At 37.1% G+C, this 13,922-nt stretch overlaps 2 protein-coding genes across 2 annotated transcripts; both read left to right on the top strand.

The window, feature by feature from the left end:
* Positions 1,726-3,233, top strand: LOC18787929 (ankyrin repeat-containing protein ITN1). Its single transcript, XM_007221337.2, has 2 exons — positions 1,726-2,055; positions 2,625-3,233. The coding sequence occupies exons 1-2, from the start codon at positions 1,726-1,728 to the stop codon at positions 3,231-3,233; spliced, it is 939 nt and encodes a 312-aa protein (XP_007221399.2).
* On the top strand, positions 6,797-13,922 carry LOC18787915. The gene is made up of 7 exons (XM_007221332.2): positions 6,797-7,304; positions 7,374-7,856; positions 7,943-8,086; positions 11,735-11,827; positions 12,298-12,345; positions 12,457-12,878; positions 13,167-13,922. Exons 1-7 carry the CDS (start codon positions 6,998-7,000, stop codon positions 13,773-13,775), a joined length of 2,106 nt encoding a protein of 701 aa, XP_007221394.2. The 5' UTR covers positions 6,797-6,997; the 3' UTR covers positions 13,776-13,922.

Below are 13,922 nucleotides of genomic sequence, written 5' to 3'. Positions count from 1 at the left end.
GTGACTTTCTTGCAAACATCTGCTCGAGCTTTTCCCATGTTTTCTTTGCGATGTCCTCCATCACACTGAACATCACCTTGTCAGCGATATACTTCTCGATGGGCCCCCTAGCCAACTCGTTAAGCATTTCCCACTCCTCCGAGGTCATGGTTTTCAGCTTGTTCTCGCCTACAAAGACAACATTGAGATCCTACTGGGCTAGGGCGTATTTCATCCTTCTTTGCCATAGTGTGAAGTTCTCTTTGCCAGTGAACGACTTCAACTCAATCTTCATGTTAGTCGTCTGTGGTTGTTTCTACTTCTTCTCTTCAACATGCTTGTGGACTGCCATCTCAAACACGCTAGCACTTTGAAAGCTATAAGAGCACTTGGGCATAGACAAACACCCACTACTAATGATGCGATGATACCACTTGTTGTGGGAAACACTGAAGACCTTATTATCAAACGATAATGCAAACAAACACTCAACACACGCACACACACCAAAACTATAAAGCAAACAAACAAAGGACACAAGGAATATTTATAAAGATTCGGTATTGTGCCTATGTCCTGTTTAGTGATCACCCTGAGAAATTTAATTAGTAATAAGAACACCTTTGGTTTACAAGAAAACCCCCTTCATTCTTAAGTACCCTGGGTCTTAATTTCTCTCACACTCTTGCTCCAATTCAATTTGATGCCCTTGTAATCTTTCTCAAATTGACCTAGACCCCAAAAGTCCTATTTATACTAATAGGCTTTGGGTAAAACAAGTAACAGAAAAGAAACATCCATATTAAAAATAAGTTAAAAACCCTGCAGCCACTAGGAATCCTTGCCGAACCCGACCTGCCCCTTGCTTGCTCTACAATCTTCTATCTATTAGGGAGAGCCAAGTTCAACATATAGTATCCCACTCTCAACCAAACTGTAAATTTTTCAAAACTTTGTGTTAATCCCTTACGTTTTAAGTTCTAAAGTTGAAGTTATAAAGGGTCATTATTACCATACAATAATCAATAGTGTCAAAAATGATGGAAGTGTCATGTTGCTTTAATGCCAGACGAAAGGTTATGTAGATCTTGGAGATGTTATCACAGTCTCCATAAATTAACCAGAAAATTTGGCTCGTTAAAATTGAGGCAGAGCTCCTCCTTAGAACGAATGGGATTTTGACACTTGTTAACTTTATTTAACTTTCTTTGTTTTGGAATTTGCCAAGTATCAAAATTCTATTTGATTTGAGGATGAGCTGCTCCTTAGTAATTAGATATTAGAATAGGAATCGATTAATCATATCCTTGGCCATTAACTAATTGATGTTCGCATTTGTTTAAGTTTGAAAATATTCCTTATGAAACTTTTCATGAATTAATTAATACTCTTAACATTATATGTAAACACGTGCAACTTTTGTTCTCTTTTACATTGCTATATCATACATAATTTTTAACAGGTAAATAGCTTTCCCATCATATTTGGATTTTGAATTTTCATTGCAGTGCTTGGTTTGTTGCAAGGACTGATCTCGAATCTCCTTAAACTTTTGGGTATGCCACATCCTTTTCGTGTTGCCATTTTTTTCCTTTTTTGTTTTTTTTGAAGTAGTTATCTCACAATTTTCTTTACAATGCCAACCTAGGAATCAACCGCATACGTGAAATGAAATTGATCCATATTCAATCCCTTCAAATTCTAGACCACATGTGTGAAGTGATGACACATTTAGATGGTAAAGAAATGGAAGATGTACATGAAGCAATTTTCCGAGCTGTTGAACGAGGGATTTTTGAGTTTATTGATCGTATATTCCAAGCAAGTCCAAATCTCGTGTGGAGCTATAATCGAATGAGAAGGAACGCATTTCAATTTGCCATTGAATGTCGTCAAGAAAAAGTTTATACCCTGATTTATAAACTTGATAAAAGAAAAAGAAGTTCGATTGCAAATCTTGTAGATACTTCTAAGAATGGCATGCTACATGTGGCAGGGATGTTATCCCCGTTAGCAAAGTTGGATAATATCTCAGGTGCAGCTTTGCAAATGCAGAGAGAATTGCAATGGTTTAAGGTCAGAATATATCATTCCATATAATTGACAACTATCATTTCATTTTCTTATGAATTATATGTGGGGCTCCTTCTAAAGACCTTTTCTTTTATGTAAAAAGTGAGAATCACAATGTTCTACTTCAATTACCATGAGACCATTCACAGTGGGCTCTCTAAACGACCTATTTATACAAATTTTAGGGAGAAATTAGAAAAATACAACTCCAAACCACACTCCCTATCCACCTCCTAAAATAAGGAGACCTCTAGGAGCTCCTAAATTTGAGGAGAGAGAAAGGACTCCTAAAACATTGTGTGTTTTTAGCTAACTTGAACTGAAAGATAGGGAGCATGATTATAGATGATCTTAGGTATTAGCGCAAGGAAGAAAAAAAAACCTAAATCGGACATATTGTTTTTCGTAAATATTAAAATGGTTTAAACGGTTTCCAATGTTAATAAATATTCATATGGTCATCATGCAAGTCTTCTTGTACCTCTTCCCTTAATGGTTTGAGTTTATCTGGCCTTTCAAAATTCAAGGATTTAAGGCAGTTTCACATGAATCTTTTGTTCACCAAAATGTAGGAGGTGGAGACTATTACATTTCCCAGGAGCAAAGAAGCTTTAAATGCAGAGTTTTTGGCACCACGTGATGTCTTTACCAAGAACCACAAGGAATTGGTGAAGGAAGGAGAAAGGTGGATGAAAGAAACTGCAACTTCTTGTACATTTGTAGGTGCTCTCATTTTTACCATCATGTTTGCTTCAGCATTCACAGTTCCTGGTGGAAACAATGAACGGACAGGCATTCCCATATTCTTGAATAAGAAGATATTTATGGTTTTTATAGTTTCAGATGCCATATCGCTCTTTTCTTCCACAACTTCAGTGTTGAAGTTCTTGGGAATTCTTACATCACGTTATGCAGAAGATGATTTCCTCAAATCCTTACCAACAAAGATGATAATAGGGCTTTCCACACTATTCTTCTCTATTGCCGCCATGATGGTTGCCTTTTCTTCTGCCCTGTTCATTATGATCCATCAACAATCATGGATTGTTGTTCCAATCATATTCCTTGCTACTGTTCCAATCACCTTATTTATTTGGATGCAGTTTCCTCTTCTTGTTGAGATGTTCATTTCTACTTATGGAAGTGGAATATTCGATAGGAAAGTGAAACAGTGGACATAAATTATTGGCGGTACGAATGTCTAATATTGTATATTTTTCGTAATGATGTCACTTCTTAGATGCTTGTATGTATTGTACACACTATATTAAAAACAAAATTTTCAATATCTATTTTATTTGTTCTTGAGAAAATATAATTGAATTCGTGAACCTTTTGCTTGGCCCCTCTCCCCTCCCCACCCCATGTTCCTCCTAGTATAATTTCATTCTTTGTGAAGAAATTAATCATCTTAGAAAGAAGAGTCTTGAAGTTTTTTTATACAACCGATATTGAGGAAGGGTTATTTGAATACAGAACCTTGAATGCAAGGGTAATTGCTCTTAAACAGTAGAGCTACAAACCCCTTCCATCGAGCCTGGAAATTATTTACTTTGCTTTGGGCTCTGCCCCTTACATACAAAAGGATGGTACAACTAAGAATAGGTAAGATACGCCTGTTAATCACAAATACTGTGAAATATTAATCTAATTTCATGAAATTAGGAAATCACATAATGTTAATGTATTTAATATGCTACTATGGATTACATGCCTTTGCATTTAGAGATCGTACATTTCCGTGCATATCCTTGACCAGAAACTCTTCATGAGGTTTTTATGGCAACATTTTAGTAAGGCCACATTTAAGCATCTCATGTCCAGTTTTCTAGATAGCCAATATTATGGTTTGAAAGTTTTGCTATTTTCTAGTTGGATGAAGTTCTTTTCTTGGTATTAAAAAAAAAAGTTTACTGCTTATCTCCCCTCTAATTTCTCAGTGTCATGAGCAAACTCATAAATTTGCTTACATTCAAATTGATAAATAAATAAAACTTAAATGTTGGATTAAAAAATGAAAAAAAATATATATAATCTTAATAATTAAATCTTGTGAGATTTTGTCCCTTGAAACAGGGTGTGTAGGTCTATTTGTATCTCCTTGTAGATTTTGTGGGCTTTGGTGGTGGTTTTCGATGGCTTTTTATGGTGAGCTAGAGGCGGCGGCACCACTGCATCCACCGCAGGCCTCCATGTATGTGTGCGAATTGTGGCTGAGAAAGTCCCCAACAAGTCGGGCTTTATAACGTTGAATCGATCATCTGAGTTCCGATTTAAATGGAAAACCCACTTATTGGGCAAAACATTCATAGACGATGTGAGAGGCATTAGAACCCAGGTACCAGCCCGCTTAAGGGAATTAAATTCATCAGCCATAGCTAACCGCCATTCCCTAACTTTATTGGCCTAAGTAAAAACATGTAGGCTCAACAATATCATAAGTAAAAGATAAAGAAATAGCAGGGTGAGCAGGAGGGTCCCTGACCTGAGGCACAGCAGGAGAAGGTGAGTGTCTGGAGGAACTTTGAGAAACAGGTGCCGTAGATGAGGGTGATGGGAGAGGAAAGGGAAAGATATGGCGATTTGGATCACATTGGTAGACGAAGAGTGGGCTAAACAGGTTCAGGGAGTGGGGAATGGCCAGATTGAACATGTGGTTTGGAATTAGGCCGAGTGCACGGGTTGGTGGGTGAGGCGGTTGCAAGTGGAAGACGAGTAGACTGACTATTGAGCTGGGAGGACAAAGGTTGATCTCAGCTTCTGTAATCTCGTCTTGAATGCAGACTTAAACTACCCTAAATTTCTTGAGCTTGAGTGATTACATACAAATTCCTTGAGCTTCAGTGATTACATACAAGATTACAAGTTTGTCAAGAAAAGCTAAAGACATTAGCTAAACAAAATCTAACACCATCCAATAGGAAACCACATAATTCGATGGACGCAATCCCCCACATCATAAGAAACTTATCTAATTGAAAGACAATGTTTTGTTTGTTATTTTATCATTTCTTGGTAGACTTCAACCACTTGATCGTTTTCTATGATTTTCGGCTTGTAAACGTGATATAGTTAACAGTCCACCCACGTTGCTGATCATATTCATTAATGTTGGGTTTTTAGAGAACAAAAGAGTGATTTTATTTATTCAACAAAAGATAGGTACAAGGCTTTATAGAGGAGTAGGGGCTTATTGGCCTTCAACAACTAGAAACTATTTGCTAGGCTTATTGGCCTCTTCTCTCTTTTTGCTGGCTATTTGGCCTTTTCTCTCTCTCTCTTGGCTTTGTTCAAGAGACAACAACATCTATTTATGCACTAAAGCTGCCGCCATTGTCCAAGTCGGTGGACTTGGCTTCTTCTCCTCACTACTTTATTACAAGATTTTTATTAAGATTTTTCTAGAGTTTACAATAATCATCTCTTAAAACTTGACTTTGTCAAAATTAGTGAACTTTCTTGAGCTTTCTAATTTCTTCTAGATTTTTTTATATTCTTCAAGTGTGTATTAAATTTAACAATTCATACAGGGGATTTAGATTCAAAATTCTCTGGAAACTCCGTTTTTCTTAATGCATGTCGTTGTCCTCCTTAGATATGAATATAGATATATAGTCTGGAATTTATAAGCACGACTTTAGTTACTAACACATGATAATATCAGAGGTTTATGGAGCAATAATCATTAGTCCTCCAAGTTTTCATGATTTCTTTCGTTATGCTGATTCCTTTGGACTTTTTCGTTTTCTCTTTTAATTTCTTTGGGTATACGTAAGAGATGGAATATTAGTATACTCGTGATACTCTTCAGATATATAAAAGAGAAAGAAAAAGAAGTAATGTAATTAGTGTACTTAAAGAAAGGCTGAAAAGAAAAAGCCTGATTCTTAATTCACCAATGCACTCCAACCACACTACTTTACGATGAAATCCTTTACTCTTATAACTGAGTTGTAAACATTTATCTGGTTGTGAATAGCTGTAAGAATGGTTGAAAACAAGACGTTCGAGCTCTTTGAAGAAGCACAGAAAAAAAATCCATTTTTAATTTAATAGTGAAGCACGTGCTTAAAATGTGACCTTTTTTAACAGAGATTTGGATGAAAATTGCCAAAAACTAACGTACGGTGGGGAGTAAATTGGCAAGAAAATTTAGTATGAGGGGTGAATTGGTAGGAAAACAAGTTTATGGTGGAGATTTCGACAAGCGTGATAGTTCATAGTGTTTTTCGGCATATAACCCACACACTACCAAGATGTCAAGGGAGTTTGAACCGTAGATTATTAGTCAACAAATAAAGTCATTTTCCACTAGAATAAGCTTTTTTTTTTTTTTTTTTTTTTTTCTTTGGCAACTCACTCGGCTTGACCCGTTTGGCAATAATGTGTAAGAATTGAGATGGTATTCAAACATATTCTAATACCAAGGGTATATTACTATTTGCATAAGAGTGTTTTGGCTGTTCATGGAGTGTTGAAACCTTGAAAAGGTGTTTGTGTAATTATCATGATCTGAAGGAGTTATAAATAAAAACCCTAAAAACCTCAAGGGTGTAAATGACTCTTTGTTGAATTTGTTTAATTACGTCAACGAATGGAAATGGTAAATTACATAATTCCTCACCCTTCGCGGACCCCATTGCTTAATAAGTGATTAACTTGTATAGTAAAATAATAATAATAAAAGAGAGGACACATGTCAAAGAGACGGAAAGAAGAGATAAAGAAAAAAAGAGAGAAAAAGTGTCCTAAGTGGAGTTAGCTTCAGAGGGTCTAAGTGAAATTCTCCGTTTCTATTATCTTCAACAATAGAAAATAACATAATTCTCACCCTTTGCGGAACCCATTGCTTTAACAAGTGATTGTTCACGCGATTGGGTATAGTAAATAAAACAGAAATTGCTAAGCCTCTCCTAAGTAAGCCCTTGGTCAGATCCATCTAAGAATGGCAACAAAGGCCGTCTCCGCAGATGCAGCTGTTGTGGAGGTTCTTAATGGCCGTAACTATGTGGATTGGAGTGTATTGGTTAAAACTTACTTGTTGGCTCAAGACCTTTGGGATGTAGTGGAAGAAGACGAAGAAGAAGAAGAAGAAGCTGATGATAAGTTCAAAGCTTGGAGGAAGAAGAATGCCACGGCTTTACATACCATCCAAATTTCGTGCGGGCAGGAAGCTTTTTCCCTCATTAGGAACACCACTTCAGCCAAACGCGCTTGGGATACTTTGGCAGAAGAGTTCAAGCCAAAACCAAGTAAGTCCCCAGTTCAAATATATATATATATATAAATGGATTATGTTATCTGAAACAAACTTTGCGCAGGATATTACAATGAGTACAATCAGTATAAGCCGTTGTTCGATGCTGTGTGGAGTGGCGACTGGAATAAAGCAAAGGAGTTTCTTACCTTACATCCCAATGCAATAAGAGCAACAATTCCTTCTACAAACGACACAGCTCTTCACGTAGCAACAGAACTAGAGCACGAGCATATTGTGGAAGAGTTGGTGCAGTTGATGTCAGAGGAAGACTTGGAAATAACAGATAATAATGGTTGGACAGCTCTTGCTCTTGCTGCAGATACGGGAAATGTAAAAATGGTTGAATGCATGGTTAGAAAGAGCAAGAAACTACTTAGTATTCCCACTGACAGCGACAAGACTCCAATTCTCTGCGCTTCTGTCAGTGAACAATGGGATGTCGTTCATTATCTTTACTCCGTCACTCCCCTCCAAGATCTAATACCAGAGAAAGGACCATACGGCGCTGCACTTCTTCACGACTTTATTATTGGCATGAAATTTGGTAAGAGTTTTAATCTTATAACAATGAAATTGATTACTCCTTTTTTTCCTTAATTATAAAAGCTTGGTTTTCTCTACTACGTACAGGTATTGCTTGGGAATTAATTCAGCGTTGCCCACAATTGGTTTTTACCAAGGGCCTCAATGGGGTATTCCCGATGGGAGGATTTATGCCTTCTGCATTCCCGAGTGGAATACGCCTCAAATTCTGGCAACGATGGATCTATAATTGTTAGTATCCACATTTTCTTTCCTCTTACAATTACAATTATATATTTTCAATGTTACATTGAAGGTAATGAACCTAAGACTTCAAAATTGTCTGCGCTTTTGAATTTGAGCCTTGAAACTTCAAAATAATACTTACTGATCTTAATGGCTAAGAAATGACAACTTCAGTGACTTTATCGTGTTAGAGTTATATTAAGTTTAGCCAAGTAGTCTGAAGCTGGTGTGCTAGCTGTCAGTTAGTTACGTGAGCTTGTTAGTCAGCTAATATTGTATGGGATTAATAGAGAGAATCAATAAAAGGAATCCGGAAACTTTTTTTTTTTATAGTTTTCTTCTTCGTTTCCTCTGTTCATACTTGAGTGGTTATGATGGTATCGAGAGCCTCAGTCGATCGTTGTGCCTCTTGAAGTGATTTCTTGCTTGCTTCGCTCGTCGTTCTCAAGTCTCTGATTCTTTCTCTCAAATCTCGGTTCATTGTTTATCTTCAAGAATGGTGATTGTGTCTCCTTGAAGTGATTTTGCAGAATTTGGTGAAATTGATATGGAATTTGTTGCTTATTCTTCAATTTCTCTTGATTCTTGGTGATTGATATCTGGCACGAAGCCGTACTGAGATTAATTTTGTTGATTTCATGGCACGAAGCCTTCTTTCTCTGGAATTACTGTGATTTTTTGGCACGAAGCCTTGTGTGAAGCATTCTTGTTCAAGCACGAAGCCTTGTAGTGACACTACTACAAAAAAACACTTTGCGCGACGAAATAAATTTGTTGAGCAAAGTACAATTTCGTAGCGCAAAACTTGTGCGACGAAAATTTCGTTGCGCAAAACTTGTGAAGAAAGGGTTTGCACAACGAACTTTAACGTCGCGCAAATCTACCTTGAGCGACGAAAATATTGGTTGAGCAAAACTTTGCGCGACAAAACCTTATTGGTCGCGCAAAGTTTTGTGCGACGAAACAATATTGGTCGGGCAAGGTTTGCGCAACGAATTTTTTAGTTTCGTCGCGCAAAGTGACATTGAGTGACGAATAGTTTTTCGTCGCGCAAGGGTATTTTTTTACTAGTGTGATTTCTTGCATTGATTGTGTTTGTTTTTGCCACATTGTATTTTTCTGTGTGTAATTCTTGGACTCTGGTCATGACGGTGATTTCGCCCAAAATTGAGGGTTTGCCGGGGATACTTACCATTCGTTTGAATGATGATAATTTTGTTAAGTGGTCCTTTCAATTTCAATCAGTTTTGCAAGGTTATGATCTTTTTGACCACTTTGATGGCTCCTCAATTTGTCCACCAAAGTTTGTCATACTGAGCTTGGTGTCACTAATGAGGTCACTAATGCTTATAAGAGTTGGACTCAGACTGATAAGGCTCTCTTAAGTCTCCTAGATTGGCTGCTTCTCAACCTCGCTAGCAGCAAGCTATGCAAGAGGAATTTGATGCTCTTACAGTTCAAGGCACTTGGGTTTTAGTGCCTCCTCCACCAAATAGAAATATTGTTGGTAATAAGTGGATTTACAAAGTCAAGAAAAAATCCAGATGGGTCTGTGTCTAGATATAAAGCACGGTTGGTTGCTCAGGGTTTTAGTCCGGAACAAGGGTTGGATTACGATGAGACTTTCAGTCCTATGGTTCGCCATACCACAGTCAGATTGGTGTTAGCTCTTGCTGCAACAAATCATTGGGAGGTGTGTCAATTAGACGTCAAAAATGCTTTTTTACCTGGTGATCTTCAAGAAGAAGTATGTATGAAGCAGCCTCAAGGCTTTGAAGATGCTATACATCCTTCTCATGTCTGCAAGTTACTCAAGTCCTTGTATGGTCTTAAACAAGCTCCTCGAGCTTGGAATGCTAAGTTCACCAGTTATCTTCCTACTTTGGGTTTCACTCTATCCCATTCTGATCCGAGTCTATTTGTTAAGCATACAGGCACTGACATAGTTCTTCTCCTTCTTTATGTGGATGACATTGTCGTCACTGGTTCCTCCTCTACATTAGTTCAATCTATTATTACAGATCTGGGTGAAGCTTTTGATATGAAAGACATGGGCAAACTTACTTATTTTCTTGGATTGGAGATTTCATAACTTTCGAATGGTGATATTTTTGTCAACTAGGCTAAGTATCTTCGGGATCTCCTCAAGAAGGCAACCATGGTTGAGTGTAAACCATGTTCAACACCAGCCAAACCTTATCAGCAGTTTCTTAAAGGTGTTTCTCTCCAAGATCCTACCACCTATCGAAGTCTCATGGGGGCTCTTCAGTATCTCACTTTCACTAGGCCTGATATCGCCTATGCTGTCAATTCTGTATGCCAGTTTATGACAGCTCCTACATATATTCATTTTGGGGCAGTCAAACGTATTCTCCAATATCTCAAGGGTACCTCTCATTAAGGTATCACTTACACTTCAAGTGATATGCAACTGCTGGACTATGGTGATTCGGATTGTGCAGAGATCCTAATACCAGTCACTCAACCACTGGTTATGTGGTTTATCTTGGGAACAATCCCATCTCAAGGCAATCTAAAAAGCAAGCTTCTGTTTCGAGAAGTTCTACAGAAGCTGAGTATAAGGCTTTGGCTCATTCTGCCTTTGAGGTTTCGTGGATACGACATATTCTTAAGGATATGCATTTCTTTCTTGCAGCCTCTCCTCTCTTGCATTCTGATAATTTGTCTGCTCTTGCCTTAAGTTCAAATCCTGTTTTTCATATTCCAGGATCAAACATTTAGACACCGATTTTCATTTTGTTCGTGAAAGGGTTCAGCGTGGGGACATTCATGTTCAATATGTGCCTACACAAGAACAGGTGGCTGATGTGCTCACCAAGGGGCTTCACAGTCCAGTCTTTTTGCAACACTGCTCCAATCTAAAGCTGGGCCCGCTAGCTTAGCTTGAGGGGGGATGTTAGAGTTATATTAAGATTAGCCAAGTAGTCTGAAGATGGTGTGCCAGCTGTCAGTTAGTTAAGTGAGCTTGTTATTAGCTTAGAGCTTAAGTCTTTAACAGCTCATGTATTCTGCAAAACCCAAAACTCTATAAATATTGAGTCAGCTAATATTGTATGGGATTAAAAGAGAGAATCAATAAAAGAAATCCAGAACCTTTTTTTTTAGTTTTCTTCTTTGTTTCCTCTGTTAATACTTGACTGGTTATCATATCGAAGGGAGGGGTTCAAAACATCAGACAAAGAACGAAATGGAACACCCAGATAAGAGATGTGGAAATGCTGATTTGGTTTTTTTTGTTTTTTTGGTTGGTAAAAAGGGGGGTTCAAACCCCAAAACAAGCTGATTTGGTTTTTTTAATTATTGTTTTAACTTGTCATCTCAAATAATTGGAAGGGGTTGATCGGTGGGTCTGTTGGCTGCGAGGTTTGGGAAGACAAAGGAAGAAGATGAGGGATCAGAACTGTTTTTTAATTTTAATATTCTATTTTTAATTAAGAGTTAAAGGTATTTTCACTCTGTTATCTAAGAGGACATGTGACAGAATATTAACATAGGAACATGAGGGGACGTGGAAAAAGTTGACAACACGAAACATATATATGCAAACCAATTATGACGAGATATCCATAATTGTAATAGAAATAGTAATTGGAAATATATTGATTGAGGTTAATTACTGTCATTTTTTGAAAGGTATACACATAGAGCGTGCCATCAGTGATATTCGTGTAAGTGTTCAAAATGAAGGAAATGAAGAATGTAATCGAATGAAGATCACTTGGTCAGGTATGTTGCGATTATGGTTTTATGTGGTACAATTTAAATAATTTCTTCTTATGTTATCGAACTCTTTGCACTTTGTAATACTACGTTTGTTTGTTTTTGCGTTAAGAATACTGAAGAATAACTAATGTTCATGATCATGAGCAAATAAAAATCTGATCATGACACAAGAATTATGATATTTAGGTGTGTGGTAGCAAATATTTGAAGATACTGGGTCAAATAATTAGTCCTATCAATTTGGAGATTAATTGATTAAATTGGGGATTCTTGCAATAATTAGGGATTTGATTCTAATCACATTTTGTCTGTTTATTCAGATATGAAAAGAATCTCTCTAAATTAGGAAAAAATAATGTTTATTCAGATATGAAAAGAATCTGTTTCTACATACACATTTTGTCATCATCTAATTAACAGAGATACATACAGCTTTCAGCATCTTATATTTAGATTTTGAATTTCCCTTGCAGCGGTAGGTTTCTTGCAAGCTTTGAAATCAAATCTCCTTGAACTTTTGGGTATGCTACATTATTTTTTTTTCATATTTCCTTTGTTCTCAATTAATTGTTTTAGCAATAAATTTTTTCATGAAGTAGTGGTATGACATGTTTTTTTCAATGCCAACCTAGGAATCAACCGCATACGCGAAATAAAACAGGCCCACATTCAATCACTTGAACTCCTACATCGCATGTGTGAAATGATAAAACATTCACATAGCTGTGATTATGTACTCGGAGCAATGTTCACAGCTATCGAGCGAGGGATGTTTGAGTTTGCTGACAGTGTATTGCAAGCCAGACCAGATATCGTGTGGAGATCTAATAAAATGGGAAGGGACCCCTTTATGTTTGCAGTTGAATGTCGCCAAGAAAAAATTTATAGCCTTATTTATAGATTCGATAACAGAAAAAGAACATCGATTGGAAATTTGGCAGATATGTCTAACAATTGCGTGCTACATGTGGCCGGAATGCTATCCCCATTGGCAAAGTTCGATAATATCCCAGGTGCAGCTTTGCAAATGCAGAGAGAGCTGCAATGGTTTAAGGTCAGAACTTATTCGAAAACTAGAGCCAAATAGCACAAGTTAAAGTACAACCTTTAATAGAAACTTCAAATGCAGAATGAAAAGAAAATTTGGAATAAAGGTCGGCCCTAATTAAGATGTCTTATTCAACTTACTTTACAGTTAGCACGCTAATCTTCTTGTTACCTCTGCTCTCTAATGGTTTGGATTTGTATGGCTTCTCAAATTTCAAAGATTCAAGGGTTGATTTTTGGAAAAATAGAGTAATAATCTTTTACTCATGTTTCTTTTTGTATAACAAAAATGTAGGAGGTCGAGACTATAGTATTACCCCGGCTTAAAGAACATATGAATGACAATCGTATGACGCCGCGTCAGCTGTTTACAAAGAGCCACAAGCAATTGGTGAAGGAAGGAGAAAGATGGATGAAAGAAACTGCAACTTCTTGTACAGTTGTAGGTACTCTAATTATTACCATCATGTTTGCTGCAGCATTCACAGTACCTGGTGGAAACAACGGAGAAACAGGCTTCCCAATATTCTTGCATAAAAATTTATTTATGGCTTTTATAGTTTCAGATTCTATATCGCTCTTTTCTTCTACAACTTCGGTGTTGATGTTTTTGGGAATCCTTACATCACGTTATGCGGAAGATGATTTCCTCAAATCCTTACCAAAAAAGATGATAATAGGCCTTTCTACCTTATTCATCTCTATTGCCACCGTGATGGTCGCCTTTTCTTCCGCCCTTTTTATTATGATCCATGAACAGTCGTGGATTGTTATTCCAATGATTTTCCTTGCTAGTGTTCCTGTCACCTTATTTATTGGGATGCAATTTCCTCTTCTAGTTGAGATGTACATTTCTACTTATGGACGAGGAATATTTGACAGGAAAGTGAAATCAAGGGCATAAATTCTTCTATTTGGGAGTGGAATATTTGATACGAAAGTGAAATCATGGACTTAACTTCTTGATGGTACGTGTAAGTGGTAATGTATAACTTTCATAATGTTGTAAACTTCTAAGAAGCTTGTACTCATTATCCATGCCATGTATGTG

This window comes from Prunus persica, chromosome G2 (genome assembly GCF_000346465.2).
Source record: "Prunus persica cultivar Lovell chromosome G2, Prunus_persica_NCBIv2, whole genome shotgun sequence".
In the NCBI taxonomy this organism is placed as follows: Eukaryota; Viridiplantae; Streptophyta; class Magnoliopsida; order Rosales; family Rosaceae; genus Prunus; species Prunus persica.
This window is presented reverse-complemented; position numbering and strand designations above follow the sequence as displayed.